Here is a 2,385-nt window from a genome sequence, read left to right as displayed (position 1 = left end):
AAGTTTCTCCTCAGTACCTATTTTCTGGCTGTCGTTCTGGCTCTGGCGGTTGGTCTGTCTGTCTTTCTGATGGTTTTGTACTGTTAAACTACTATGGTGGTGATTTGTTAGGGTTAGTGGTAGGGTCAGCGGGTTTTCTGCCCAATTAGTAGTGTCTGTTCTTCCTCTGCTTTTCGGTTGTTCTCAGACTTTGTATTTCCCTTACTGATAATTGAAAGGGGAGACCCCGGGTGGAAGTACCTATTTCTTATTGCCTGTATGTAATTCCCTATTTCTGAACTTGCGATGCACGCTGGAACCTGTAGAACCTGAGGGTTTCTTTAATAGAAATCAAAGAGGGCTCGCCTCTCTTTTCAAAAAAAAAAAGCATGGTATTCTGCCATTTCATGAGTGAATACGTGAAAGAATGTCAAGATACAAAAGATGAATCTAAAGATGTTGATTTCAAAAGATCATGGTGAAGCTTAATTTTAGTTTTATCGAGTATCTTTGAGGTCTATGTTCATTTTGCTTCTATCTATTGATTGATTTTTTTAATCAATCAAGTACATTTTGTTAATTAATTAATCAATTGATTAAAGGTGTAAAGAAGAAGATGAGTCCTAGCGTGAACCAACTCCGCGGCGAGCTAATAACAGAGTTGACCACAAGGCACCTCTCTGCCCAGATGCAAGTGCTACAATAACTTTATCCTTTATTTGGTCAGTAGGAGTTGGGACAATTATAGTTGAGTAAGCTAGGAACGATGGCACGAGAAGAAAAAAAAGCCAATGCTTATAATAGCAGGCAGGTCGGCTGGTCGTCTAAATTCCTGATGTGGCGTCTGGTCATATCTGCATCCTTGGACATTTCCTTTCCATAATATTGGCACAAAATGACGTCGAGTTGGCTAACTAACAGTCAGCTTACGTAGTAAGTCATCAAGATCACTTTGCTGACTACAATTCAGTACTAGTATATCACTACAGAGAAAACCTACTTGACTGCAGAATTAAGCGAGCTCCTGAGCACATACTTGATTCTATTCGTGAATGCATTCAGTAGATAGATACAAGAAGCATATAACTTAGCCGTATTCGCTGTATGTCTGAAGATTAGATAAATACGGATGTAAAAGTCCATAGAACAGATACTACATGACTTGACGGGAGGGGATCGAACAAGGAAATGACAAAGAGGCGACTGTAGTTATAATTCACAGACGACTGATGGGACTATAGCTAGAACAGATCGACAAGCTCATGAACAATGTCATGTTAACTAGTGCCTGTTTGATCATGTAACCCTGATGGTGCGGGGGCCCTTCAGTTCTCGAAGCCCTTTGTAATTAAGCATCAGCCAGCAGTTCGTCTCACTAGTTGTGCTTCCCTTGGGTGTAGATGTAGTCGGTGTGAGCGACGAGGGTCCTCCTCATGAGGCACTCCTCCGTTCCTTCCCCTCCCTCGCACTCTCGCGTTGCCAGCGCCTGGTCCTCTTGGCCCATTTCCATCCGGGTTCCCGCAGCTCTCTTCTCATGGGCAATGGCGGATTTAGCACCCTGCATACACCGAAACGAACCCGAACAATGTAAGATGACAAGCAACGGGGAACGATTGCCAAATTGTATACAGACCAAGTTAAATGGAACGTGAAGACGAACACATGTGTCCATGTGCTGGTACAGATTGCAAATGCATGGTGGCCGTACCTGTGACGTGTAGACACTGGATACCGGTCCGGGCCTTGCCGCTTGCCCCCTTGTGCAGAGGAGGCACAGCAGCAGAGCTGCCACCAAGAAGACAGTAGCCTGCTTGGAGAAGGATGCCATCTCTCTTGCTCTCTGGGTTATTAGGTGGGATTGGGAATACAGAAGCATAAGCATCATCGACCCATGGACTTATATATAGACAGAGCCGGACACTGTGGGAAGGCAGCAGCCTTGCGGCCGTGTGCCGTAGGCCGTAGGTTAGATATCCGGCGTCCGTTTCGTTCGCCTAGATCTTCTGACGAAGACTTGCAGAGTCCACATCTCAGTAAACTAATTTTGTGCTCTCGGTGTCTCTGTCTACTGCTCGTTCGTTCGGGAGGACCGGATGACGTTTGTGAGGGGCTATCCACTATCCCTGTCCACCGTGTACCAGAGAAGCTGGAGGCGCTGGTTGATCGGGGAGTTCATGTGGTTAGTACGATGCCCGGTACTTCGCGGTACGTAGTAACGTAGGACGCACTACTGTACTCTGTGTGTGTGGATGGCAGCGGGATGTGGCCGAGCGAGCTAGTGCGGGGCAAACAAATAACGAGCACATATCGGTGTCCCGCGTACGTGTTTAGGATATATCGTGCCGGCCGGGCCTATGGGGCGGCGGCAAATTGGCAGGCGGCCGGCCGAATGTCCCGGGCGGTGCG

The 2,385-nt window shown here is 47.0% G+C and overlaps 1 protein-coding gene across 1 annotated transcript; it reads right to left on the bottom strand.

Moving 5' to 3' along the window:
* Positions 1-1,004: 1,004 nt before the first annotated feature.
* On the bottom strand, positions 1,005-1,861 carry LOC100842071 (phytosulfokines 4). Its single transcript, XM_003558392.3, has 2 exons — positions 1,688-1,861; positions 1,005-1,537 (listed from the first exon to the last, which is right to left on the bottom strand). The coding sequence occupies exons 1-2, from the start codon at positions 1,859-1,861 to the stop codon at positions 1,355-1,357; spliced, it is 357 nt and encodes a 118-aa protein (XP_003558440.3). The 3' UTR covers positions 1,005-1,354.
* Between the last annotated feature and the right edge of the window lie 524 nt (positions 1,862-2,385).

The sequence above is a fragment of the Brachypodium distachyon genome, chromosome 1 (genome assembly GCF_000005505.3).
Source record: "Brachypodium distachyon strain Bd21 chromosome 1, Brachypodium_distachyon_v3.0, whole genome shotgun sequence".
NCBI classification, from domain to species: Eukaryota; Viridiplantae; Streptophyta; class Magnoliopsida; order Poales; family Poaceae; genus Brachypodium; species Brachypodium distachyon.
The sequence above is the reverse complement of the archived record's forward strand: the minus strand, read 5'-3'. Positions and strand labels throughout refer to the sequence as shown.